This window comes from Cervus canadensis, chromosome 22 (genome assembly GCF_019320065.1).
Source record: "Cervus canadensis isolate Bull #8, Minnesota chromosome 22, ASM1932006v1, whole genome shotgun sequence".
Classification (NCBI taxonomy): domain Eukaryota; kingdom Metazoa; phylum Chordata; class Mammalia; order Artiodactyla; family Cervidae; genus Cervus; species Cervus canadensis.
Window position 1 is genome coordinate 37891882 of NC_057407.1, and position 26154 is coordinate 37918035.

Sequence of the window (26154 nt, forward strand, 5' to 3'; positions counted from 1 at the left end):
GGGCAGGAAAAGTCAGTCAGTGTTGATTCATTGGCCTGCAGATACCCAGGATGGAGATCAGACCAGAGAGCGAAGGTCCTACTCTGTGACCTGTATGTCAGTTCTTTCTTTTCTTAATTGGAGTATAATTGCTTTGCAATGTTGTGTTCATTTCTGATGTACAGTGACGCGAATCAGTCATATATATACGTATATCCCCTCTGTCTTAGACCTCCCTCCCAGCCCCTCACCTCCTTCTAGGTCATGACAGCACCAAGCTGAGCTCCCCATGCTAGGCAGTAGCTTGCCAGTAAGTTCTTTCTTGCTAACACAGATAAACGCCCAAGTGAAGTGGGAAGGCACAGTAGCTGAGTGGCCACCAGGCTCTGGGCGGGGGACCCACCTGAGCCCTCCTTGGCTGATGCCCAGGGCGCGTTTCTTGGTGACAGAGTCTCTCCAGCACCTCTTGCATCATTCTTTTCGGGTCTCACAATACACATTGGAGGCTCGCCGAGAAGGCCTCTGTCCCCCAGTCACAGACCCCGCGGTGAGGCTGTCGGCGAGCTGACACAGGTCCCGAGGGTGTTACCTGAGCCCCCATAGGGCCCTTTGGTTGAATCATAGAGCCACCCCTGGAGGGCACCCTGGCCCCAGACACACACTGGAGATGGGTTTTCTCCATCTCTAGTTGAGTGGAGGTCCATGGAACGAGATTCCAGAACGTCTCTGAGTGCTTTCTCAAGAGTCCTTCCTGGGGTCTCACCAGAGTCTGGTTTGCTTCAGTGCCTGCCTTTTGTATAAGCCACACACTGACTTGAAGAGTAACCGAGAACACTGCCTTGTGCTGGCAGATCCCCAGGGATGTCCCTGCCACAGTCTCCTGTCACTTCAGGCAGCCTGGGTTGCATCTGTCTCCTGTCCCACTGTTGTTTGTTGTCATTGTGGTTTTTCTCTGGAGGCTCTTTCGCCCCCCTGTCTTTTGCTGGAAGATACAGACAGCGGTGCCAATGCACTCCATGAAAGAAGCCAGCCTCTGGCTTCTGTCAGCAGCTTTGAGAATGGAACCCAGAGAAAATCTGGAGCCCTCTTACTGCTTGTCCCTGGGTCTTCTAGGATGAAGGCTGACCTGCCTCCTTGGCATCTCTGCAATTTAAATCTTCATTATTGCTAGAGATATTACTGCTGAGAGTTTACCTACACCTGCAGGGGCTTGGTAAGATAATATCTTCAAAATTTTGTTTAGGAAGTGCAGTTTGTTGGTTGAGGTGACATGGAGGAATATGTGAGATGCAGTCACCATGGGGTGAGGATGAGGGACCAGACCGCTTAGCAGATCGGGCAGACTTTCTGGCCAGTGCTGTTTTCCATGGGCCCTGGAGGACAGGAAAGGAGAGATGTTAAGTTCACAGGTCTCAAAAGAAAAGTGGTTTTTAAAGGGAAAAGATTGGACTTTGTTGCTTGCTAAAACCGAATTAATTCACCTTGAAAAGCATGATGAAGATCCAGTGCTTTGGTCTTGACCTTGGAGCCCAGGCCCTTCCCTGAAGCCCAGTGACCAGATTCATTTGAGTGAGGCCCTCCCGACACTCCAACCCCTCTCTTAGGCCTTGAACATCAGCCATGAGCAGAAGATGGCCTCTGTCCAGCCTTGGCAGGTCAGAGGAGTTGAAACATGCTGTTTGTCTCTGAGTTATCAAGAGACAGCTCTACAGTTTGGACAAGGGAGCAACTTTTTTCAGAAAAATGAAGTGTGGATGTCTTTCCAACCCATGTTGGTGAGCTGAGACTTGTAGATATTTACCAGTTTAAACCCATCAAGCCTTGCTAAAAAACATCCACCTTAGAGTGAGTAGTCATTTATACCAGGGGTATGTTTGATTCTTAATGTCTACTTCACTCATTATTAGATTCTTTTCAAACATCATACTTTTCCTGAAGTGTCAAGCATAGTTGAAAATACTAGAAATACCGTTCATGTTGAAAGACTTGGGCCTTTCTGGGGGGTGGGGGGCGGTGTTTGACACCAAGTTTGTATTCTGCATTTGGGCGTACTAGACTTGGGGAAGTGGAAACTAAAACATTTATCTCTGTGCCTAACAGAAGCTGAGTGGCTTCTAGAACAAGTGAAATTCCAGCTGGATTTTTTTTTTCCCCACTTCCTTCATTGTGATGGTCATTGGGAAATGCTCTTCAGTGTGATTTTGCTGTTATTCTGCAGGCCGTCTTGACCTCCCAGTCCCAGCTGGGATTGTTTATCTTTGGGTGTTTTGGGGACAGTAGACTTTGGTCATCACATAACACCCAGCACATGAGTCAATCCACCTGTCTTACCTGCTGACTTCTCTCCTAGGAAAGTGGTATTGATAGATTCCATGCCTCATACTGGAGTAGTTTCCCATAGTAATCAAACTAGGTTTTACATTGTGTTTCATAACTGCAACCTTGGTGGACCCCAGCCACGTGAGGCACACACGGCAGGTGGTAAGAGTCGTGCTTTTCAGATAAGAAACCCAGGGCACCAAGGCAGGTAAGCAACTTGCCCAGGTTCACCTGGCTGGGTATCAGGGAGCAGTGGCTAAAATTTAGGTTTCCAGACTTGCAGTTCTCCGGGCTCCTCTGCCTGCAGCACATGTGTTTTATCACCTCGTTCCTGGTGCATGATCTGTGGGTTTTGATTGTTGTCAAGGGTTTCTAAGAAAAGGATTCAAGACCTAGAGTGATGACAATAGGTGAACAGTCTATAACGCCCAGCTCTGGCAAAGCTTCATCTAGCAGAAGGGGCTTGTTTCGGAGCCCATCTTCACAAGTGCATCCGGCCTCGCAGGAAACACAGGCATTCACACGTGTTCCTACCACGGCTATTCTTTACTGTGAGAGGAGTCCGTGTCTGTGCAGCTGAGAGACTTGGGGTGGTAGGTGGGGAAATAGATTATAAAAAGCCAAAAGGTGTTTGGAATTTGACACACTCCTGCTCAGGGGAGAGATGCTGAACGAAGCAGGGGAGCTGAGAGCGTGGGCTGAGGCGTCAGACCAATGGGGCTTGAGTCCTGGGCACCATCACCACTTCCCAGCTGTAGGATTCGGCAAGTTACTTAGCCTATTTGAGCCTCAGTTTCCTCATCTGTAAAGTGGGGAGAGTGGTATCCCCTACCTCCTGGGGTACTGGTAAGGGTTAAATGAGATACTGTGTACAAAGCACTTAGGCAGTGCCAGGCAAACTGTAAGCCTTAAGTTACCGCTCACTGTAATTTACAGATCGGGGTCCCCAGGAAGTGATGAACTCTCAGATGACCACGGGGCTTGGAAGAGAGCCCCACAAGGTAAACCCCACACCTGGGTAGCCACTGATGTCGCTCTGTCACCTGTAGGACGTCAGTTTGAGCTGGACATGAGTGGGCTGCTCTGTTTGGAGACCCCAGGGCCGAGGCTGAGGTGCGCATGTGCCAGAAGCACGTGGAACAGAGAGAAATCTGACTCCAGGGAGGAATTTCCAGCAGTCCTGGGAAGTGCAGGGATTCAGCATTGTTCAGCAGTCACATTTTTCAAATTTTTGCCCTTAGCCTGAGAACTTAATTCATTCTGCAGCAGATAAGTGAGCACCCAGAGTGAAAGTCATGGGCCGTGTCACTCAGGGACGTGGCCCAGGCAGTCAGATAGAAAAGCTTGTTCTCTGGAATCTCTGAAGGCTCAGTGGGAGGGTTTCTGGAAGGTGGACGACTGCAGGGTGAAATGCTTTCCTTTGGGGAAGGATCTGAGTCTTGAAGCTGTCCCAGGAGTACAGGGGACGGCTCCCCCTAGACCCTCCCCCGCCTTCCCCAGGCCCGGCCTAAATCACATGCACCTCTGCTTCCTGCCGCTTTCCCTTCCTTTATCTGAGATGCTCATAAAGGGCTCCTCCCGTGTCCCTGCGAACTTCCCAGGTGGCTCAGGGGTAAAGAATCCGCCTGCCAGTACAGGAGACGTGGGTTCAGTCCTTGGGTCGGGAAGATCCTCTGGAGGAGGAAATGGCAACCCACTCCAGTACTCTTCCCTGGAGGAGTCTGGCAGGCTACAGTCCATGGGGTCACTAAGAGTCGGACACAGCTGAGCAGCTGAGCACACACACGTGTCCCCGCAAGTGCAGGCTGGCTGGCTCTGGGTTCCAGGGTCTGAAGACTGTCTCCCCCACCTACCCCCGCCCCACCCCAAGTCTCTGAACTCTGGGGAAGGTGACTTTTCAATAAGGTGCTCAGTCGCTCACCTTCGCTGGTGTGTGTCCAGCACCTGGGGAAGGCCCGTGTCTCCCCTTCTTCTCCCCAGACCCCATCCTGCACAATGCGGCCGGGGCCGTGACCTCTTGCATCTAAGAAAGGAGTGCCCCACCCTCCTGCCCACTTCCGGCCTATTGTCTGGTGGAGCTGCCAGTCCTCTGCTGGTCCCTAACTTTGGGTGGCCTCTGGCTTCAGAAACTGGGAGGGCTTGTCATAAATCACACCCTGTTTCTTTGCAAGAACTTGGCCGGGCATAGTAGGTGGCTGCCAGACTCATTAAGAGATGTCATTATTTTCAAGAGTGATCTGAAAGGGCGGTTTCCTTATTATTTTCAGCTTAAGAGCTCATTCCTGAGTCCCATACAGCTCGGGCAGCTCGAGGAGGGCAAACTGTGTCCACTTGACTTTTATCCCAGAGTGGGCATGAAACTCAGGCCAGGTGTCACCCACCCACCCCCAAGCCTGGTCAAGGGGACTGACTTGAACTCAGGAGATGTGGTTCTCCATGTTCATTTTCCACTCTGGGCCTCAGTTTCCTCCTCTGTAAAAGATGGAGGGCTGGACTAAATGGGTAGTTTCCAAACAGTATTCTGTGGAACCCTGGAGTTGCAAGGAGGATTCCAGTGGTGAGAGGGGTCCTCCCCGCTCTATCTCAGGCTGAGCAGTTGTGCCTGTATCTCTCTAATACCTGGTCCTTACCCCAGTGTTAGGGGAGGGAGGAGGAGCAAGTTTCCTTGGTGGGAAAAGCATCTGGAAGTGGCTGACATAAGGTGCTCCCACCTTTAACATTCTCTGATCTGTGGTTTCTTCTTTGTGGTAGTTGTTTTTAAACCTGGCTTACAATTGCCACACCTAGATCCCCTCCCCTCCTCTGACCTCGAGAATTCCCATGTAGGTAGTCACTTTCTCACCTGGTCCAACCCCGACTACCTTCCCTCAAGCCACTCCAAACATGTACCATTGTCTGTGATGTTGGCATTGGTGCTGGGTCTGCCCCCAATCCAGTCTTTGCTTTTTTGGAGTTGCCTGCCGACCCCTGGGGCTGGTGTCCTGTGTGATCATTAAGAAGGTAGGCAGTGGAGATGGCCCTGAGCGCAGGGGCAGGGAGCCAGCGAGGCTCTGCCACCTGTCAGCTGACCTCTCCTGACCCCAGCTGTCCCGCCTCTAAAGTGACGGGTTTATGAATGGTGCTATCTATCTTGGCAGTCTCCTAAGATGCTGATAAAATGGCTTATGTGAAAAGGGCTTTGGAATCTAATGTGATTTAGAGATCTAATGTGATTGGGAGGGGAGGGTGGTGGTGGAGAGAGATGGGCTGTGAGGGTGTCAGACTCAGACCTCTCTGCTGGAGAAGGTAGCCTCTGAGGGTGGCTCCGGTCTGGATCACCTTGACCCAAGTTCTCTAGCCTTCTGGAAGCAAAGTAGTTTTTTCCTTCTCTCTTTTCATTGTGATATGACTTACATACAATCATATGTATAGATTTTAGGTGTAGAGTTTGATCAGATTTGACAAATACCATCAGATTTGGTCACATTTGTTTTGTGTCGCTGCTGTAACAAATTACTAAAAATAACAAATTGCTAAAATCTTACTAAATTAAAATTACTAAGTCTTACAAATTACTAAAATTACTTTTAGCAATAAATTACTAAGAATAATAAATGGCTAAAATCTTAGTGGCTTTAGACAGTCCGATATTTTATCTTACAAGTTCCACCTGAGTCTTAACCAGACTAAATCAAGATGTCAGCAGGGGAGGGAGCACGGCGGGGAGGAATTTGTTTTCCTGCCTTTCGCAGTTTCTAGAGGCCACCCCACAGCCTGTGGCCCCTTCCTCATCTTCAAATTTCAAAACCAGCCACGCTGAGTGGAGTCCTTCTCATACTGCATCACTCCACCCTCCTCCTCTACATGTTTTTTTGTCTTTTTTGGCTACACCACTTGACTTATGGGATCTTAGTTCTCCAACCAGGGATCAAACCCGTGCCCCCTGCATCGGAAGTACAGAATCTTTAACCACTGGACCACCAAAGGAGTGGTACCCCTCCTCTTCTACTTTTAAGCACCCTTGTGATGACACGAGCCCTTCTGCATAATCCAGCATCATCTCCCAATTTTAAGATCAGCTGATTAGGAACCTTAATTCCATCTGCAACTTCCTTCCCCTTTGCCATGTAAGCTGGCATATTTATAGGTCCCACAGGTGAGAGTCTGGACATCTTTTCAGGGCTGGGCGGCATTCTTCTTTCTGTCATGCACACCTGTGCATCCTCCATCCTAGTCAAGACATTGTCTTCACTCCAGAAAGTTCTCTTGTTTCCCTTTTGGTCACTTCTCACTCACCACCCACCCCGCTGCCCAGAGGCAGCCAGTTTTGCTTTCTGTTACTGACGACTCATGCACTACACTAGTTTTATTTGGCAGGGTTACCTCAAACCTGCTGGGTGGAGTGCAGTCAAGTTTGGGGAAGTGAAACAGTCTCTCCGTGACTCTTGGTTCTAGGTTTGGGGAACAGTGGGGGAGGGGAGAGCAATTCACTGAAACACATTGGAGGAGGGCGGTGGACAGGTAGTCATGAAGAGCCTGAGGGGGTTGGGAGCCAGTCCCTGCCTGCTCTGGTCCGAGGTCCCACCTGCTTCTGGAAAAATGGTCCAGAGGAGGGCGCCCCCTTCCCCTCCCAGGCCCTGTGAGGCCCTTGTGACAGGAGGAGGTGGAAGGAGCCGGTCTGTGAACTGTGTGCGGGACCTGGGCTCCCCGCCTCTGGGTGACAGAGGGCACAGCCTGCCCCTGGGAGGCAAGGGGGGAGGTCTTAGCTCCCCTCATGCTGTGGTTTTCACTTCTGTACAAGGTCCTCTCTTTCCAGCATGTCTGCTGGGTTTCCCACTCGAGAGGCCTGGAAGTTCTCCGCTGTCCTCCTCTTGCTGCTCTGCCGCCCCCAGGGTCCCGGCGTCCTGGGAAGATGCTGTTTGTCACAGCGCCGGCATCTCAGGGGTGCTCCCCACAGGAGGCACGTTATCTCAAAGACCCTAAAGCGTCTCCTGATTTCCGAAAGGAGTGATAGTAACAACTTCTCCATCGGAGCGGGGCGGTGGGGGGTGTTAGGTGACAGGCCCGGAGGTTCACCCATGCTCCCAGCACCTCGTCAGCTCAGCCATCGGCAGTGTCACTGTGATGAGCTCGCTGGGTCTTTGTAACCATTCGTGAAGGGCGCACCCTGTTACGATGCCCATCTTGTAGATGAGAAGATTTGCGTTTCAGAGATGTCGTCACTTTCTAAGGTGACCCTGGCTCATGAGTGGTGGAGCCGAGGCCTGGTCTCTCTGACTCTGGAGGTAGTTCTCACCACTGAGCCCCTCAGGTGATGCTTTTGCTGTGACTTCTTCACGTGATAGTCAGTTAATGGTGGTGCAGAACCAACTCATTCTGTGGGCACTGTGCTAAGCGCTTGGTGTACACCTCAGCAGCCTTTCCGCGTGGATTCTGAGAGGTTGAGTTACTTGCTCAGGGTCCCAGAGTTGGTGGGTAAGGGACCCCAGCCTCAAACCCAGGAGGTCCAACTGGAAAGCCTGCCCTACTAACCCTCCATTGAGAGATGTTTCCTTCCTCTGAGGCACTGGTGTGATCTCGCTCCTCTCAGTTCTTGCTACAAGGCATGATGGGGTTTGCCTGTCTTTTCAGCTTTTTGATGTCCAGTGCCCAGGAATCAGCTGGGTCTCCTTTCGCATCTTCTAGCACCATCCTTGTTTGATATCGGTTTTCTGTGCTTATTTGTGTCACTGTACCCCACCGTCCACTTTACCATTTCACTGACCACATTTTGTTTACAAAGCAGCGTCAAATCCTTGAGGGACTGAGGACTGTTATAAATAATGCAAAATAAATACACTGGTCATTGCAGAAACATATATAGAAGCGTGTAATCTTCCCTGCCGTGCCCTCCTCTCATTTCACGAGAGGCCTCCTTGCCCTGACCCTATCCAGTGACATCTGGCTGGATGTGAAGCACTGTGTTTGTAGCAGGCCTTGGGTGTGCACTGTTACACTCTCACAGATGACAGACAGTGGGCTTTGGCTATTCACTTACTTAAAGTGCATTTGATTTCTTGAATGACCAGATTGCCCACGGATGTTTTTTATGTTGCCTCCATACCATCGAAGACAAATGGGGCAGCAACTGAACTTCATTGCAACGAGCTGCCACCTTCCCGCAGAGTCTCCCCATGACCCCTGTGGCTGAGATGTTGTGTGATGTCTCTGGGAGGAAAATGTCATCACTGTGTTTGGGTGGCTGTTGGTTGAGCTCTTAGTCCCCCGCACATCTCCTTTTGTTTGTCTGCAGACACATCGGCTCTCAAAGAAGTGAACAAGTAGAACTTGCTTTTTCACGTGTGAGCAATTTTCCAGAGTGAACGTATGTTTTCCTTACCAAGCTACCAGTTTCATGGGGCACAGACTCCTTTTTGTTCATTGTTGTTTCTCCTCCAACAGGCATAATGCCCAACTCATGACACGTGTGCAGTAAATAGTGGGTGGGTGGGTGGGTGGATGGATGGATGGATGGATGGATGGATGGGCAAAAGAGAAACCTAAAAGAAAGTAAAGGCAAGTGGAGGGCTTCCCTGGTAACTCAGCTGGTAAAAAATCCATCTGCAATGCAGGAGACCCCAGTTTGATTCCTGGGTGGGGGTGATCCCCTGGAGAAGGGATAGGCTATCCACTCCTGTATTCATGGGCTTCCCTGGCGGCTCAGTTGGTAAAGAATCCGCCTGCAATGGGGGAGATGTGGGTTCGATCCCTGGGTTGGGAAGATCCCCTGGAGGAGGGCATGGCGACCCACTCCAGTATTTTGGCCTGGAGAATCCCCATGGACATAGGAACCTGGTGGGCTACAGTCCATGGTGTCTCAAAGAGTCAGACATGACTAAGCGATTAAGCACCCATGCCCGCATACACACACACACACACACACACACACACACACACATATGCAGCGGTGGAGCACATGAAAGCCTGGGGCTTGTTTCAAAGAGTGGGAGTGATAGACAGTGACACACAGGATGAAAAGGCCAAGCAGGAGGCAGGCCCCGAGTTGTAAACTGGCATTTGGGAGTGGTGAAGAGAAAACTCATGGGGTCGCAAACAGTCAGACACGACTGAGCGACTGAACTGAGCTGGAGATAAAATGTAAAGGCCAGGGGCACAGGTAGGAGGGCTGTATCCTGTGTTGTCCGTAAGAAACAACCAGAGGTAAAGAACAGGGAGAGGGAGAAGAAAGGGCAGGATTGAGAAGAGCTCTGTGGGCAGGTGTCATGGACATTTGTCAGTGTAGCCTGTGGACTAGTGGCTGGAAGAGGGGTCACAGTGACTGAAGTTGCGTGTCGGCAGACGGAAACACAGCGGCTTTCGGGGTGGGGGGCGGCGGGCTGCTCAATCAGGCTCAGGGTGTGCGGGGGTGAGAGGTGGTGGAGTCGAGGGGCTTTGTGAGGATGGTAAGAGTTTGGTTTTTTCTGGGATTGCAAGCTTAGGGTTACCTTCTGTAGGGAAGTGCCATCTCTCCAAATGGGGGAGGAAGTGAAATTGGCAGAAAGCTCCAACCCGGAGAAGCAAGTACATTGTTTGGAGCTTTGTTTTATTCCTCTGGAAATTGACCGTATTGTATTTTTATGTAAATAATCCACAACAGCGTGGTATTTGCAGAGGGGTGAAAAGAGAATGCTCATAAACGAAGTTGAGACACCATATTGTGTTTTCACATCAATAATGTATACTGTTGCTTGCAGTGGGTCCAAAAAAAACAAGTGCGTTTCCAAGAGGCAAACTACCTGTTAATTGTAAGCTTGTTCATCTCTCCCTGCCCTTTAAGACCTCCTTTGAAAACCACCTTTTCCATGAAGATCTTGGGATCACTCCAGACCTACGTTATCCTTGCCAGCTCTGAACATCTATAATATATAATTGTCTTTGTAGCTTCTGGAGCACTTTTTACACGTTTCAGTCTTCCTTACAGGCATGTCATTGTAACCTGGTGTAGAACCCGAGAGGGGCGGGTCGCATGTCTTACTTATCTGTATATATTCATAGGGGTTTGCAAAGCGGAGGGTTCATAGATGTCCTTAAACATGAATGGCCATGCAACAGTCACCAAAAATACATTCTGCTTTCATTGTTACTGGAGTTGATATCTTTGTGTGTTGGGAGTTGTGCTTAGTTAGCTAAAATCTGCCCACCACCCCTTAGCAGGCTTCCCAGGCTGGTATGACTTCTTCAGCCAAGACATGACAGTTTTCTCTCAAAGCTCCTTGTAGACAAATCGAGTGAATGACAGTACAAGAAACAGTGCTGAACCTTGGACCCAGCTGAGAGAGGTTTTCAGGTTTTGTGTCTGGCTCTGATCTTTGTGAGGTTTTGGTGTCCTGAGTGGGATTCAGTAACTGGTGTGTCACAGTGTTGAAAAAAACCGTGGGTTTTCCTTGGCAGCACTCCTTTTTCTGCCGGTTGACGGAAGACAAGAAGTCGGAGAAATTCTTCAAGGTTTTCTATGACCGAATGAAGGTGGCCCAGCAGGAAATCAAGGCAACAGTGACCGTGAACACCAGTGACTTGGGAAATAAAAAGAAGGATGACGAGGTGGACCGGGATGCCCCGTCACGGAAAAAAGGTAAACACTCCCCTGCTCACAGCTCTGGGGTGAGCTGGATTGCGAACATGGGAGGAGCCCTGGTTTTCCTTTAATTTTTACATGACTTCTAGACTCCCAGATGGATTCTGACTGGGGCTTTCAGAAGAATAAAACCAGTCTGGTTGTGACAAAACTCTTCCTATGTAACCTGGAAGAGTGGCTCAGTGGTAAAAGAATCTGCCTGCAGTGCAGGAGACTCAGTTTTGATCCCTGTATTGGGAAGATCCCCTGGAGGAGGGCATGGCAACTCACTCCAGTATTCTTGCCTGGGAAATCCCATGGACAGAAGAGCCTGGCGGGCTACAGTCCATGAGGTTGCAAAGAGTCGGACACGACTTAGTGACTAAACAACAGCAACAACATGTAACCTGAACTGAATTCCTGCTGCTTGGGAAACTCCTAATGTTTAATAAACTAATACTTTCTTGGTCAAACTCAGGGTTTTATTGGCAGGAAATCCACTGGTAATCTTTTCCTGTAGTGTTCATTTAATGTCCCAGAAAGTTGAGGAAGATACACACTTTAAAACAAAAGGCATTGTCTAATCCTCCCTTATTTTCTAAAATATTCGAAAGTTCATGAAGCTTTTTATCCATATCTTCCTTGAATAGAAGTAATACTGGGGAGTGGGTAGACTCAAAAGTGCTAGAGTCAGATGGCCTTGGGCAGGTCTGAGCCTTATTGTTTTAAGTTTAGAGCTGGGTTTCTCAGCCACAGCACACGGGACATCTGGACAGTTCATTGCTGTCAGGGCTGTCCTGTGCGTTGCAGGCTGTGTACCAGTATATATGGCCCCGACCCAGTAGATGCCCCTGCATGCGTGCTAAGTTGCTTCAGTCATGTCCGACTCTTTGTGACTCCATGGACTGTAGCTCGCTAGGCTCCTCTGTCCTTGAGATCTCCAGGCAAGAATACTAGAGTGGGTTGCCATGCCCTCCTCCAGGGGGTCTTCCTGACCCAGAGATTAAACCCGCATCTCTTATGTCTCCTGCTTTGGCAGGTGGGTTCTTTACCACTGGCAACACCTGGGAAGCCTGTAGGTACCAGTAGCCCATCTCCAACTTGAAATCTCTCCAGATATTTCCTGTCATCCCCTGGGTGGAAATGGGGTCAAAAATCACCCCTCGTTGGTAACCACTGGTGTAGAATGGGGATAAACAGAAGAAAAAGAAGGAAGGCTTACATTTACTGAGTACTTCCTATGAACCAGGCACTGTCCAAAATCCTTTACATGTGTTACTTCATTTAGAACTCAAGTCAACACTGTAAAATAAATTATCTTACATCCATTTTACAGAATGATAATTAACTTGTTAAGAACATGGAACTAGTAAGTATAGCAGAGTCAGGATCTGAACCCAGGCAGTCCGGCAACAGAGTCTAATGCCCCTAACTCTGGTGCCTGGTTACCTTACAGGGTTAGTGTGAGAATTCAGCGAGATAATTAATACACATCAAGTGCTAGATCACGGTGCCCTGGGGCTCCGTAAAGGGTCCCATCAACTGTCATACAGTGACAGTAATTACCATTTGCTTAGCTTACGTTGACCCTCTTGGGAACACTCTCAGAGAGACTTCAGTGATGTTCTCCCCATTTTACAGATGAGGAAGCTGAGGCCCATAGTCATAGGTGTGTGAAGTTGGCAGAACCTCTCCTACTTTTCCTCTAAATGAGAGCAAGCTGAGGTGACGCCTTAGAGCCACGAGTGAGCCGGCAGAGCCCGACTCAGTTTTAATTCTAAGGGCTGAGAGAAGATGGTGGCATCTTGGAGCGTTTTGCCAACCTTGAGGGGCTCTCTGGTGATCCCAGAACTTAGGTCTCTCTGAACATCATCTCTGGCATGGTGAATAGCGTTCCCGAGAATTCGGCAGCACTGACCATCTCATATTTGCATTCTAGCCAAAGAGCCTGCGACGCAGATTACGGAAGAGGTGCGCGATCAGCTCCTGGAGGCCTCTGCCGCCACCCGCAAAGCCTTCACCACCTTCAGGAGGGAGGCTGACCCCGACGACCACTACCAGTCCGGGGAGGGTGCCCAGGCCGCGGCAGACAAGACCAAGGACGACCTGGAGATGAGCGCGGTCATCACCATCATGCAGCCGATCCTTCGCTTCCTGCAGCTGCTGTGCGAAAACCACAACCGGGACCTCCAGGTGAGGGCGGGGCGGGGGCTGGGAAGGGGCGGGGCGGACATGAGGTGGGGGCGGGGGTGTCAGTGGGCGGGGCGGGGCAGACATCAGGTGGGGGCGGGGCGGGGCGGGGCGGACATGAGGTGGGGGCGGGGGTGTCAGTGGGCGGGGCGGGGCAGACATGAGGTGGGGGCGGGGCGGGGCAGACATGAGGTGGGGGCGGGGCAGGGCGGGGCGGGGCGGACGTCAGGTGGGGGCGGGGAGTCCAAACTCCTCACAGCTCTGCCCAGCTCCGCTGTGACGTGGGCTACTCTCCCTTCAGCCAGTCTCCTCCAACTGAGGGCCCAGCCTGTTGACCTCTGAAGGGTTTCTCTGTCTCATCTTCCCCACCGTCTCTTCAGGGACAAAATCCCATGCTCACCTGTGTTGTCGCCACTGCTCCATATATATATTTGTGATGTGTGTGTGTGGTAGCCTGCCACTTTTTGATGTTTAAGTGCACAGGTAAATCTTGACTTGGTGGTGGGGTGGGTGATTAAATACACTGGACTTACAGAATCTGGTACATGGAAAGTTCTAATCAATATGTCTTGGTTGAATGATAGAAGTGGTCTTCTGGTATTTTACAATTGTTGTTCAGTTGCTGAGTCGTCTCCAACTCTTTGCGACCCCATGGACTGCATCATGCCAGGCATCCCTGTCCTTCACTACCTCCTGGAACTTGCTCAAACTCATGTCCATTGAGTTGGTGATGCCATCCAGCCATCTCATCCTCTGTCACCTCCTTCTCCTCTTGCTCTCAGTCTTTCCCAGCATCAGGGTATTTTCCAATGAGTCAACCGTTTGCCTTAGGTGGCCAAGTGTTGGAGTTTCAGCTTCAGCATCAGTCCTTCCAGTGACTATTCAGGGTTGATTTCCTTTAGGATTGACTGGTTTGATCTCCTTGCTGTCCAAGGAACTCCCATAAATGTTCAACTCACATAAATGTTGAACTGATGATTCCAGAAATCCTTTGTTTACTTTTTCTTGTTGTAGCCAAGGCTTGTTGGGCACTTAGATGATTCTGGATGCTAAGTGTCTCCTGTATTGTTACACTTGTTTTATAGATGAAGAAACTGAGGTGCACAGGACTCATTTAGGGTATGCAGAGCTCACATTTGAGCCCAGGCAGTCTGGTGGGTAGAGTTTGTGCTGTCCACCACCTCATTAAGATAGAGGCTGTTTTCCTTGCAGAGTTTCTCCAACAGCAAAGGAAGGGCCAAGGATGGCCAAGATTCGCTCTTTTTTCTGAGTGGACGCAGATCTATAGAAGCCGTCACTCCCCAGAAGCGTGCTGGAGCCTGGCTCCTTGGCTATTACCTGGTTCTGCTGCTGATTGTTAGGGAAAATACTCCTCTCTGCCTAAAAGGGATGAAGCTGAACCAAAAGAGTGTGCCTGCACTCCTCTAAGATAGAATGTTTCCTCCTAAAATAAATAGATTAGCAGTGGTAGTTTTATTTGAATCATGATGGTTTGAAAAGAAAATAGTTCTGGGAACTTCAGTGGTGGTCCAGTGGTTAAGACTTCACTTCATTGCAGGGGGTGAATGTTTGCTCCCTGGTCAGGAAGTTAAGATCCCACATGCCTCATGGCCAGAAAACCAAAACATAAAACAGAAGCAGTATTGTAACAAATTCAGTAAAAACTTTAAAAATGGCCCACATCAAAAAAAAAAAAAAAAAAAGTAATAATTGTAGTCTAAAGGGGAAGGGGAAGGCCATAGCAAGGGGAAGGTGCAGCCTTGAAATGTTGCATTGTTGACTTGACCCTCCACGTGGTTTGATGACTTTTCACATGTTAGCTGTGGCCAGACCATTTGGTGCCACAGCTAGAAATGGCTGTCCCTTAAAACCTGCTGCAGACTCTCTACCTAGGTAATCTGAGTAATGAATTTAATTGTTAAACAGTAAGAAGAGTGAGATGGTACTGGATTAAGTCCTCAGTATTAATACCATCTGTACTGATTTTTCAATCCAATGGGTCTGAAGAGTCTGGGCTTTGAAAAAGCACTCAGATCCAAGGTCATCAGCCAGCCAAGTCTGGCCCATACTTCAAAACGAAGGGGTTTCTGTCAGCCAGGCAGTGACTTCTCGGCTTTGACGCCTGCTCATCTCCTCCACTGACATCCCCAGCTTCATTCCTGTCCATGGCTGAGTGTGAGATCTTGGCTGTGAGTCTTCTTTTTCCTGCTTGTTGCTCAGACATTCCTACTTTGGACAGAGACCACGTCAGCCCTCGGCGCCCTGGCCTGACGCCTGCATGCTGAGCTCAGTGGGTGGACAGAGCTCTCATGACCCAGAGGTCAGGGTCTGGTGCCTGTCTCCTTGGCTGGTATTTCTCTGCTTGAAGGCAGACTGTATCCGCTCCACCTTCCGGACCTGCACCATCCATCATGGAGGAGACAGGCCAAGGGAGTGTGAGTGACACCGTGGGAAACCCGGCTGTCCCACCAGCAGGAAAGCAAAGCCTTCAGCTCGACTGTGGCGTGTTTGTGGATAGGGGCCCCGCCCTGCTGCTGGGGTGATTTCTAGGCTGAACTTGGTGGCCATTGCCCTGTACTGTTCGCCTGTACCAGAGTCACTGGTCTCTAACAACCTCAGGCTCCTAAGGAAAAGGAGATTAAGACTTTGCATGTGTGTATTGATTTCCTCATCTCGGCGAGGACTTGCTCTGTGCCCTGAGCCAGGGCGATGGAGACCCCACCCCTCTCCCCACAAAGCAGGAGCCCCTGATAAGAGGGAGATGGCCACGCAGCATGCTGAGGGCTGTTGTTGTGCCATCTTAGGGGTTTTGTGGATTCAGAGCAGGAGAACCAACACAGTGAGCCAGGTCCAAGAAAACTTCTCAGAGAAGCTGATGGCTGCTGAATTCTGAACTAACCAAACCCCAAAACCTACCTTGAGTAGAGTCCCGTCCATGAACGTCAGAGGGGCGGTCCCAAGGTGCTTGTTTCCTGAGTGTAGCTCTGGTTTCATGGATCTGTTCTTCCTCCCCTCTGACCCCTGGAACTCACATCTTCACTGGGGAAGCAGAGTGAGGCCCTCATTGTATGAGTTCACCCTTTCTTGTGGGGGAGTCCTCACAGTTGTTGTTTTGTACCTTATTGTTGTTCAGTCGTGGCCGACATGACTGAGCCTGCAGCATGCCAGGCTTCCCTGTCCTCCACCATCTCCCAGAGATTGCTCAAACTCATATCCATTGAGTCAATGATGCCATCCAACCATCTCATCCTCTGTGGCCCCCTTTTCCTTCTGCCCTTAATCATTCCCAGCATCAGGGTCTTTTCCAATGAGTCGGTTCTTTGCATCAGGTGGCCAAAGTATTGGAACTTCAGCCTCAGCATCAGTCCTTCCAGTGTATATTCAGGGTTGATTTCTGTTAGCATTGACTGGTTTGATCTCCTTACTGTCCAAGGGACTCTCAAGAGTCTTCTCCAGCACCACAGTTCAAAAGTATCAATTCTTCGATGCTCAGCTGCCTTTAGCTCTCAGCACAACTCTGAATTAATTCTCTAAGACCCCCCTGGGCAGGAGCACCTTTTCATGAGTCCTTCTAAAACTCCATTCTCCAATATACTGGTCTGCCAGAAACAGCAGTATTGTGGGGAGAAGGAGTGTACAGTATAATATATTAAAAAAAAAAAAAAAAAAACTTAGCAATTTAACCTTTGAGGATACCATAGCGCCAGTAGTTTTAAACTGTTTAAGGCTGCAGAATTCTTTGTTTGAACAGCTCAGAAGGTACAAGGTAAAGCAGATGAAAGCAGGGCTGCTTAGTTCATAATAGAAACTACAGAGTGATAGAATTTTCCTTTCTCATCTATAAGAGCCCTGAGACATGGGGCATTCCCGAGGTCCCCCAGGGCTTTGCAGGGCCCGGCTGGCAAACCAGCAGTCTGGACCAAGGGTTTAGAAGGATGAAGGTTGCACTCATATTTACAGACTCCCACTAAGTCAGACACCCTGAGCTAGTTAATAAAATTGCTCTGACAAGAAGATGCTTGTAGGAATCTGGCTCTCAAAATGACGGCTTTAAGCGGGATTCAGCAGCTCTGAATGTCATCCTCTTGGCAGTTTTCTAGATCCAATGGTGAATCTCTGGGTCAGGGTTTCCTCTTGGATCTGAGGGAGAAGACATTTTCACGAGGAAAGAGAGACCAGCTCCCTGGTAGAAGGAAGTGCAGATAAGCCCAAAGAGGGAGGGATTCTGGCCTTTTGAAGTTGCCCAGAGTTTCTTGTCATGTTTATAACCTTAACTCTCCTGTTTATAAATATTTCAGTAGAGATAAAGCCACCGAACTTGACTTTGCCAAATGGGCAGTTGCTGCCTTAAGCAAGCTTTGTTCACAGTAGCAAGAACCTTGATGGGAAGGACTGTTTTTGAATCACTTTTCCATTGCTTTTGAACCTTCCCCTGAGAGGCTGGCTTTGCCTTTGATCTGGGTTAAGGAATGCAGATCCTGATTTCTGTCCACTGAGGTCTGTTTAAGCCCAGACTTAAAGTCTTTGATTTCCTTCATCTTCCCATCCTGACTTGGTCCCTGGCACTCCAAGGAAGACCACAAAAATAACAGGATTTTTCTAGCCTAGGCAAGGTGGGGTGAGTGGTATGTGCTAAGGGTAAACTGTATTCCTTAAGCATGGAAGGAGTTCCCATGGGCCTTTAGCAAGTGGCACAGCAAAAAAAAAAAAAAAACCTCTGTAGGGAATAAGAGAAAGTGGATGTGAATTAGGAGGGAGAAATTCTGGGTGGACATGCTATAAAGATCATGAGAAATAGGAAAGGCTTTCAAGAAAGGGCTGCTCACTGTCCTTCCTGGGGAGTTTGAAGCATGTCAGCCTTGATGATTCCCCGAGTCCTCTTTCTTCCACTCATTCAACTTAATTCAGATACTCAGCCAGTGTTTGTGAAGACCCTGGCCCGAGCCAGTCCCTCTGCTAGTGATCTGTTGCCAGTGCTGGTACTCTGATCTGATTGGAGTCAGGATGGAGGGCTTCCTGGAAGAAGTAACTTGAGACCCCATCCTGAAGGAAGAGAAGTTAATCAGAGTGGAGACAGGGAAAGAGTGACAGACAGAGGAAATATATAGTGCAGCTGAAGCCCCAGAGATGAGAGAATGAAGGATGCTTAAAGAGCAGAAAGAAGTTCATTGTTCCCAGACAGAGAAGGGCATGGCGGGAGAGATGATGTCCCTGAGCAGAGGTAGGGGCATGGCAGGAATGATGACATAGGAGATGGGGAGAAATTGGACCTCAAGAGCCATGCTGTGCATTTGAGCCCAGGACAGTCTGGTCCTCCCCTATCCTCTTCCTGAATATTCCTCCACCCCACCATTGCATGGAATGGGGTTCAGCTGGGCTGTTGACAGACAGGTAGAATCTTCTTTGAGGGACTGGAGCCAGAATGGCTGTGGAACCCTCCTCTGGCTTCCTATGGTCCTTAGAAAAGTAGTCCCATGCAAGCGCACGTGGTCCTCAAACATCTGTCCTTCCCCCACCTCCCACCCGGACTGGAATGATGGCTCAATTTTTAGACTCGTCAGAAACGCTTAAGCATAAGGGACTGAGCTTAACTTGGGGTTGGAGTGACAGTGAGGGCTGGTTAGCTCATTGACAAGTCAAGCATTAAACTTGATTACCAGCTTTTAATCTGTGCTTTTATAAATGTTTTAATTATACAAGGAATATATGAATATATTCTATGAAGGTTTGAATGAAAATAAGTGTTCAGGTTTTTGTTTTTTTTTTTTTTTTTAAAAAAAAAAAAAAAGGTCCCTCTTCCCATACCCACATTGTTTTGACCTGAATCCTTCCTGTCCTTTTCCTGTATATTTATATGGGAGCATTGGATCCCTGTTAATCTGCTATTTGCCCTTTTTGTTTTCTTAACTCAACAGTATATCCTAGAGATCTTTCCACATTGATACATACAGACCTGCCTCAGTGTCTCCAACTTGTAACAGTACAGAATGTTGATGAGCTATAATTTGTGTCCAAGCTGATGAGCCTTCCGGTTGTTTGCAGTTCTTCTCTGTCCCAAACAGTGCTGTAGCGAACATCCAATATGTACTTTGTGAATAGTAATAGAAGTGGAATTACCGGATCAAAAGTTACATTCATTTTATCTTTTAATTATCTTTTTAGAAAGATAATCCAAAAAGATAATTTTCTGATTTTCTCCAGCAAACATATGTAACTTTTATAACTGTGCTCAAAAGTATTTGTAGTTAATCTTCACTTCTTTTTAAGAAGATTACTGGAGTCTATGACCAAAAAAAAAAAATCTCTGCATGAAAATAGACACTGTATTATGAGGTGGTTGAATGTGCCTTGGTTTACTTCGTTGAGAAAGTATCTGCTCTTAAAACTTGTGTTAACGTTGTAAGTTTACCTTGAGAATACATACTTGGGCACGTGCATACAAGCATACACACATTTATTCACTTTTGTTCCTTCCTTTAATAATGGAAGTGACCCAACAAGGTAATCCAGATCCCCACCATGGCGGTGGGCGTAAGCCCTCCTCTGACACTTTGTGCTGCGATGATTTACCCTCAGTCCCACGCGGTGAGCATTCAGCAACCAGACCACACCATCATCTTTTCAATAAAACCACTGTCCTTGGAAATGTCAGGAGACTCTGAACTTAACATGTGGTGGGTGGGGAGGTGGGCTGGAGCCGGAAGGAGAGAAATGAGAGTCAAGGGTGTCGGAGTCTGAAGTGGGTTGTCAAAGAGGAGCTCTTCTCCACTGCATCCCTTACAAAAGCCAAGTGTTCACAGCTGTTGCCAAGGCCAAGTCCATGGCTGACCATTGTGGGGGCTGACTCTTCTAACCAACTCAATCCTGTGCCCCAACCGACTGCACATGATCAAAATGGCAGGCTGAATGACCGTGTCCCTCTCTCTTTGCCTCTGCTCCCCAAACCTGGGGACTCCCCAATTGCAGAACTTCCTCCGTTGCCAAAACAACAAGACCAACTACAATTTGGTGTGTGAGACGCTGCAGTTTCTGGACTGTATTTGTGGAAGCACCACCGGGGGTCTTGGTCTTCTGGGACTCTATATCAACGAAAAGAACGTGGCCCTCATCAACCAAACCCTGGAAAGCCTGACCGAATACTGTCAAGGACCTTGCCATGAGAACCAGGTAATTCCATTTTTCTTTGAGGGAGTGGGGGAAAAAAAAGGTGTATCATTTTGAAGCCTTGTTGACATGGACTAGTTCAGAAGTCATATAGCATCTGGCTGTAGACCTTGGGAGTCAGGAGAACCAGAGGCCTCTGTCCAGCAGTGAGGAAGGAGCCAGTGGGCTTTATTATGTTTCAGGACATGACCTAATCACAGGTATTAGCGAGCATCCTGGTCTATGCCCAGCTTGATTTGGTTTGAATGGCCCAGCTCTTCACTTTGCTGGGAATACGTGATAAAGTTGGAGGTAAATGAATAAGACCGAAAGATTGGGCTCTATTTCAAATATTAGGGAAGACGCAAAAAGGGACCACCTCACGGAAGGAGGTTTCAACTTAACCAGAGAGAAGAGCCTTCCTGGACATGAGACCGTTTGAAAATAATATGAAAAAAAACATACGGTTGACATTCAGAGAAGAGAAAGACCCGTTAGTCTTTTTTAAAAATAATTTCTGTTTATTTATTTATTTATCTTTGGTTGTGCTGGGTCTTCGTCGCTGCAAGGGCCTTTCTCTGGGTGCTGCAAGTGGGGGCTCCTCTAGTTGCAGCACACAGGCTGCTCATTGCAGCGGCTTCTCTCATCGTGGAGCGTAGGCTCAGCAGTCGTGGCACATGGGCCCAGTTGCCCCGCAGCATGTGGGATCTTCCTGGATCAGGGATTGAACCCATGTCTCCTGCATTGGCAGGTGGATTCTTTACCACTGAGCCACCAGGGAAGCCCAAGATCCAGTGGTGCCTCTCAAGAAGTATATTTTTGGAGTGGAATCCAGTAGTTTCTTGAATAGAGTCATTGCTTACCCATGACATCTTATAGATTTTGTGAGGTTTTGCACTAATGCTAGAATGAGTATGGTTTTTAACTCAAATTCGAGCTGTGTCCTAGTTGGAGGGGGTAGGCCAGTGCTTAAAATAGCCCATGATAAACCCAGTGGCCAGGGCAGGTATGACATGCCATGTTACTTGGGAACCAAAGCCAGAACCTTGGCTCAGAAGAGAAGCCTGGCTTACGAGAGGGACCACTCACTGTATATTGAGAATCTGACCATAGTTGTCCATGATTATGAGGCTAACATTTTGTTAGATTCACTTTCCTCTCTAGGTATCCTGATGAGACAGATGGTATATTCTGAGTTAAAGTGAAAAGAAACAAACAAACAAAAAAATTATAACAGGCTTGGGGGGAGAGGTTTTATCTGACATCTAAGTGAATTTCCTTATAACCTCAAGTTGGCTTTTCTGCCAAACTGAGGTCTGTACAAAGGAGCATACTGGTATGAATTCTGCTGCAAATGGGGATCTTACCTGGGGGAAGGTGATTAATTCTGATATTACGTGAATTAAAACTTGCTTTCTAAGCTCGAGCCTGAAGCAAAAGTGTGCGGTACGAAAACCGAGTGATGTAGAGAGAATGGAACACACCTTTCAAGGGGAAACCGGTGCTCAGAACCCAGAATCAGTCACACACCATATTTTCCCTTAAGAACAAAAGCCCACTGCGCTGTTTGGATTAGATGCGGCCAATTTATCAGTTACAGTGCATGGGGACTTTCCTACTGTTTACTGTTAATTCTGAAACTAGAGATTTTCATCTGTCTTTTATTTTTACCACTTTCTCACGGAAAATTTGCTGCCCTCCCCTAGAGACATGACTGGGAGTGGCAAACCGTGTGTTGAAATAGCAGTTCAGCCTGTTGGCCTTTGACGTCTGATCTATGACCAGCGTTTGTGGCAATGTCTGCCTGTGCCTCTTTTCTCAGAACTGCATAGCCACCCATGAATCCAATGGCATTGACATCATCACGGCCCTGATCCTCAATGACATCAACCCTCTGGGAAAGAAGAGGATGGACCTTGTGTTAGAACTGAAGGCAAGTAGGAATTGAAAGCAAAAAAAGCAGTAGCATTTGGAAACTTTGTTGTGTGTTGCCTGTGCATGTGACCTGACGTGGTCACTGCTGTGAAACTCAATCCTGAAGACAGTTGTTTTACACTGAATGAATGATCCACATTGCAAGTTCTGAGTAAAAGGCAGAACTTTGGTTTTTCCCTTCCAAATAAGGTCTTGGGAGAGGATATCAGTTTTTCAACTCACAGGTCACATGGAATGGGAACTCACCACCCAAAGCTAAGAGGCAAATTCAAACAGACTCCGAGAACTAACAACCTGATTCTGAAAGGTTCAGACAGAGAAACAGTGGAAACTCCATTCCCTCTGTGCTCTCTTATTCCCCCTCCCCCCATTGAGGAAAAGGGCCAGTTGAAGAATAGTACCACTAAAACTATTGAGGACCAAAAAAAAAAAAATGCTGTATGTTGATAGTATTAGGGAACATCTTTTTCTGTTTCATGGTTGATACAGCAGAAGGGAGGGTCATCATTGCTGGGTTAACGTAAGGAAAGTTAAACTGGCCAGTATTGCGCCTCCCGGCCTCTGATGAGTTTCTTTGCATCCTGTACAAGCAGATGACTGATGTAGAAGCACCTTTGGCATGCTCACTCCCTCTGAAACCCAAGTAGTTTTACGGAGTGAAAGCAGTTGCTTCAAGATGCTTAAGCCACTGGGTTTACAAGCTAGCTTGTTGAATATTTGAGAAGCTGATGGACTCCTCCTGATGTTGATTTTTTGAATGTATGAGAAAATTAATTGAAAATAAAGTAAAAACAAAAGAACAAAAAAAACCCTCACTCCTGTCTTAGGGGTTCCGAAGATTCTCTGAGTGCAAAGTTTCACTTTTGAGAATTGGACTTGCAGCCCAGCCTGGTGTCTAAAGTGTGTTTTGAAATGTTAGCCTCCCTGAGCACATTTCCTTTTTAACTGTTCCCGTGTTGGGACAGGTTGAGATCTGCCCTCCGTCTCACCCCCGCATGGAGCACCGGGCGCTTTGTCACTGTCATGGGGGAGCCTGGGACCTACAGGGTTTAGCTGAAAAGCCAATCTCTATTTATGGCATCAGTGGTGCCAGAGGAAAGGTCGTTAGGGAAGGTGGTAACACGGAAGCCCACAGGAATCACCCAGTTATTTTTATTTTATTTTACTGTTTCAAACCGAGAGTCCACGCTAATAGATAGTTTGGGTCTATGGTTTAAGTGGATTTGTTTCTTTGGGCTATTTTTAACTCCTTTGACAAATCCTATTGTCAAAGGATCGCCTCATTCAGGCTCATATCCCTGGCTACCATTTATCAGGATATCTAAGAGGAGTGTCTGAAATAAACTGAGACTTTCAGGTGCTCCTCATCAGCATTTCAGTGGTGTTTTCAGCTAGTTCAGTAACCTGAAGGTTATTAGAGACATTTTTGCTCTGTGAAAAGCCATCTTTTGATGGCATAATGACCCAATGGAACTGCTGTGATCTGTGCTTGGGGAGAAGGAAAAAAAAAAAAAATACTGCCCCCTGTCACGAAAACAACAGCCTTTGAGTCCAATACACAAAGAAGCATGTGGATTATCGTAGTCCTAGAACCTAAAAGCTGAGACATGCAGGGAGTGGTTATGTGAAAACTTTGAACATAGTGGGAAATGATGGTTTCATATGTGTACGGTGATCCCTTGGGTCCCTTTTGTTAACTGGCATTAGCTGTACTCTCATGATAATATTAGGGGCTATGAGAGCTGATAGTGCTACTTTAGGTCAGGGAGGTATAAGTATTAGTCACTCAGTCGTGTTATTTGTGATCCCATGGACCATAGCCCGCCAGGCTCCTCTGTCCATGGAATTCTCCAGGCAAGAATACTGGAGTGGGTTGCCATTTCCTTCTCCCTTTGGTCAGGGAGAAATTACCTTGTCAGCCTTCTCTGACCTGCAAGTCTGAATCGCAGTGTTGATAACCAACCCCTGCCCCTGAAGGCATCTGGATCTATGTCTCAGGGGCTTCCTGACCACTGTCATCATCAGGGTCCCAGTGTATCCACCAAGCTCCCTTGTTTAACTGTCCCATGTCCACTAGGAGTTGGACAAGTGACAGTAAGTGTAAACTGTACCCAAACAAACAGGTGCCTCTTGGACCATCATCTGTTCCTGTGGACGTGTTTTGGGGGTTGGAAGTGGCACCTTCTCAGTCTGGTGCAGATGGTTTTCGATGTATCGGGTTGGCCAAAAAGTTTGTTTGGGTTTGACTGTACTCTCTTATGGAAAACCCCAAACGAACTTTTGGGCCAACCCAGCGCGGGACCCACGCCCTCCCAGGGAGTAGAACATTTGTCAGGATGCAGCTCCCGATCACCCGTGGTTCAGGCCAGCCACCCCCTAGCAACTCCTGCTCATTTCTTCCTCCGTTTGTGTCTCTGATTAGAACAACGCATCCAAGTTGCTCCTGGCCATCATGGAGAGCAGGCATGACAGTGAGAATGCCGAGAGGATCCTCTATAACATGAGGCCCAAGGAACTGGTGAGTCGGACGACTGAGCCCCTGGCCGTGGCACGGAGCAGCAGCAGGGCTTCGTGGGTGCCAGAGCAGAGTATCTACTTCGTGGAGCTTTCTTCATGATGCCAGCAATCAGAAGCACAAAGAGAACATTTGATTCGGGCCACTGGCCGGGGCAGGGAGGTCACCCCTGTATGGAGTAGGGGGCCTCTGCCTTCAGCACAGCCCCCAGGGAGAGCCTCCCCAGGCTGTTCTCCTCGGGGAAGGCGGCACCAGGGGGTGCGTGGGAGCCTGGAGTTCACATGCACAGCTCTGCCCTTCTCTGGGTCACCTTGGTGACTCTCTCAGCGCCACTTCCCTGAAAGGAAGAGGATGGTATTAGCTTGTCCAGAGGGTTACTCAGGAGTCTAAGCAGATGGTTCCTGCAGAGCCGTGTGCGCGGTGCCCGCCCGCGGTCAGCTCTTCTGGATCGCGCTTATTCACGGCTGCTCTCTGCTATGGCTTTGTCCAGGGATCAGGAATTCATATCTCTTCTTTGTATCGAGAATCTGGGCAACAGAATAGTGTTGTTTTTCTGTTTTTTTGCGGGGTGGGGGTGGGGCAGGAGGGCGGTGCTGGTGTTTTGGGTCTTGTAGAAAAGAAAGCACACTTGTTTATTTTGGGGGGTGATGTTAACAGCTGGCTGTGACTTCCAGACCGGCAGTCAGGGCTGTAGACTGCGAGACAGCAACTGGCAGAGATGCTGAACCGAACTGAGGACAGAATTCTCTATTTGGACTTTTTCCCACGCAAATAAACTGTAACTGGCAGACCTAAACGAGGGCACGAAAACTTCCCTGCCGCCCGGTGACCCAGTGTGTGCCTGGGGCCGGCTGAAGTCCCTTTATGTGTCCCTTTAAATAAAGTTCACAGCGAGCCCAGCACTTTGATCTCTGAGGCCAGGAGTGAGTTCTCAGCCTGAGACGGAAGTCCTCTCCCAGTTTACGTAAGGGCTTATGTAACTGGAGCTGGGGGTTGGGGAGACTGGGATCCGTCACTCCCGAGTGGGGACGGATGACTGGGCAGGACCCCACTCCAGTTCCCATCAGTCCAGAACACACTGCATCCTGGAGGGGGACGTGGCAGCCCCTCTGGGTGCCACCAGCTTCCAGGTCGCCCCCTTGTGGCTGAACAGCTTCATTCCCAAATCGCAGGGCAGAGTCAAAGGCTTCCGGGAACAAACGCAATTCTGAGAAGGTGTGCAGCAGAGATACCCTAATGTTGGGAGCACGTGTGCACATATGTGTGTGCACGCTTACATGTTGTGCATTCAGGCTCTCATGTCCTGTGTGACACGTTGTCTGTTCGGTTTGTTTTTAAAGAACCGACAGGAAGACAAGCTCAGAGAGTGAGGGTGTTGTCGCCACAGTTGTTTCCAGGGCCTGACCTGGTGTCAGTGCAGAAATGTGTGGCCCTCTGTGTGCTGGGTCTCGGACAGTGAGAAGTAATTCACAGTATTGTCCTCGTGGCGATGCAGGAGGCG

General features: G+C 48.6%; 1 protein-coding gene across 7 annotated transcripts in view; it reads left to right on the forward strand.

The window, feature by feature from the left end:
- Positions 1-26154, forward strand: part of ITPR1 (inositol 1,4,5-trisphosphate receptor type 1) — a 346469-nt gene that overhangs the window by 254321 nt on the left and 65994 nt on the right. For all 7 annotated transcript variants that reach the window (XM_043442077.1, XM_043442078.1, XM_043442079.1 and 4 more), the window contains 5 exons: positions 10708-10888; positions 12810-13063; positions 20027-20227; positions 22026-22136; positions 24561-24656. In XM_043442077.1, coding sequence (XP_043298012.1) covers positions 10708-10888; positions 12810-13063; positions 20027-20227; positions 22026-22136; positions 24561-24656 — 843 coding nt within the window. The remainder of the gene's footprint in view (positions 1-10707; positions 10889-12809; positions 13064-20026; positions 20228-22025; positions 22137-24560; positions 24657-26154) is intronic.